Below are 2301 nucleotides of genomic sequence, written 5' to 3'. Positions count from 1 at the left end.
CACGAAGTGACCCGCAAATAAGAACACAATAAATAAATAAAATCACAAGTAAATCCAGCTATTAAACATACATTCAATTGAATAAAAAAAATCACAAGTAAATCCGCAAGTAAACAAAAAACCTCCCTTGATTGATATGAATTCTAGAAGTTATTATTGTTACGAACAGAATTTCGTAAAGAGTGTGAAAGCTCTTTCTGAATTTTTGTGTGGTCTTTTATGAAGGAAACTCACTAATAATATATACATAAACGATGGATATCAAAATTATTAGAGCATGGTCTAAAAGTTCCATGCAAGTTCATCCATAAAATCTATATCATGAGATATAAACTCAGAGTTTAGTACACTCTCCAACAACCCAAAATCAAACTTAGAACCCTCAAAACAACCATTCATTTCACTAAAATCCATTCCCTTCTCATACATCTTCTCCTTCTCTTCCTCCACTTGAGCTTGTGATCCTTCTTCATTCTTAGACATTTCGACATCCGTAGTGTCTAAGCAGGATGAAGAACAAATATTCGATATGTTCTCGGGTAACATTCGAGCCTGTTCCTGCTCGGGGACATATAGTTGATTTGAATTTACATGGAAGGATGTCTGATATTGGTTGGTGGAAACAATTGTAGAAGGAGTTTGAATAATGCTTGGTGGAGAAAAGGTTTGGCTTGTTGTTTCAACTAGATAAGTAGCATTTGGTGTCATTTGTGAAGTAAGAATCAAAATGGAATTGGAGTTTGGATATGATGAGTTGTTTCTTTTACGAGAAGAAAGTAAATTGTGAGTTTGTGGATCTAACCCTTGAGATATGAGCTTCTTTTTAATGCATGAGTTCCAAAAATTCTTCACTTCATTGTCAGTTCTACCAGGAAGGTGCTTTGCTATTTGTGCCCACCTGCATCACATAAATAATACATGCATCATGGAGATGAACTCTACCAAACTTGTATTAAGGGTTACAGACATACCGCCTGCGGTCTAAAGTTTTTGCAGATCGTAGTTTAATCATGACAAAAAAATTAGACACCCTATTTAATCAGGGTTTAACTGTGACTAACATTTTATAAGATATTATTTATCCACAATTTAGTCGTAACAAATTTTAAGTTTTATGCTGTAGTTCGTCTTGCATACCTTTAAAGATGACATTTGCATAGAATCTATACTATCATGTGACAACCAACAAACATGTGAAATACAACTAGTAAATTGTCTGAGACACTTTTATTATATGCTTACCTGTTTCCGAGAATTCTATGTATGTCAATTATGATATGTTCTTCTTCGGCAGTGAAGGAACCTCTTTTTAGATCCGGCCTCAAATAATTTGTCCATCTTAACCTACAACTCTTTCCACATCTCTGTAGGCCTACACAATCAAACACAAAATATTAAAAGGCAGCCGCATTATGATTCTTGATATTTCGTGATAATATCAAAAGTCATAATGCTCCAAGCCACACGTTCGTCGTGCTCAATCTTTTCACCGACTACAAAAAAATAAACACAAAAATATACAAGTACTATAGAAGGAGAGAAATAATGCCTGCAAACTTTGGGACAGAACTCCAACTTTTATGTCCATGAGTTGTGATATATGTAACAAGCTTATCATCTTCTTCTGGAGACCATAATCCTCTTTTGATCTTCTGTTTGCTGCAACAACGATGGCCCATCTCTCCAAAACACCCTCTTGAGTTGAGACAATTTAGTATATATGAGTTTTTGAGGACTTCATTTATATATAGAGACCTTAATTACCTTATAATAAGATGATAAAGAAAGTAGATGGGTCCTACCCTGCCATAATAGTATACAAAATCCAATGTCACACTCTATATATGTATTGGTGGGACCACGTTACTAGAATGATTGACAAGTTGTCAAATTTGTTTAGCCATTTAATCAAACAAGATTGTCCCTAATTAGTAAAGAAGAAAAATAAAAAGGTGTTTGTCTAGAAAAAGTGTTGAATGCATATAGCATACAAAATCTTTGTTCATTCTATTAATCAATGTAATGAAACTTAATTGGGTTTTGACTTTTTCAAGGTTTATCCCCTTTTCAAAAAATTTACTATTTTTTTTCCTTAGTGTCCCTAATGAAATTATTGTAACTAAAGCAATCAATTTGCATCCATATTCAAGGATTCTTGCGGGCACTGCCTTATTAGGGAGAAAGGATTAGGCTACTTTACAATTTAATGACTTTTAAAAGTTTTAAAAGTTTAGTGTAAAGAAAAGATGTATGAATTATTAAATAAATTATTTATACGAGAGATGATATTTAGGTCTCAAA

At 33.2% G+C, this 2301-nt stretch overlaps 1 protein-coding gene across 1 annotated transcript; it reads right to left on the bottom strand.

The window, feature by feature from the left end:
* Positions 1-282: 282 nt before the first annotated feature.
* On the bottom strand, positions 283-1698 carry LOC127115369 (transcription factor MYB86). Its single transcript, XM_051046933.1, has 3 exons — positions 1550-1698; positions 1243-1372; positions 283-898 (listed from the first exon to the last, which is right to left on the bottom strand). The coding sequence occupies exons 1-3, from the start codon at positions 1677-1679 to the stop codon at positions 283-285; spliced, it is 876 nt and encodes a 291-aa protein (XP_050902890.1). The 5' UTR covers positions 1680-1698.
* Between the last annotated feature and the right edge of the window lie 603 nt (positions 1699-2301).

The sequence above is a fragment of the Lathyrus oleraceus genome, chromosome 1 (assembly GCF_024323335.1).
Source record: "Lathyrus oleraceus cultivar Zhongwan6 chromosome 1, CAAS_Psat_ZW6_1.0, whole genome shotgun sequence".
NCBI classification, from domain to species: domain Eukaryota; kingdom Viridiplantae; phylum Streptophyta; class Magnoliopsida; order Fabales; family Fabaceae; genus Lathyrus; species Lathyrus oleraceus.
This window is presented reverse-complemented; position numbering and strand designations above follow the sequence as displayed.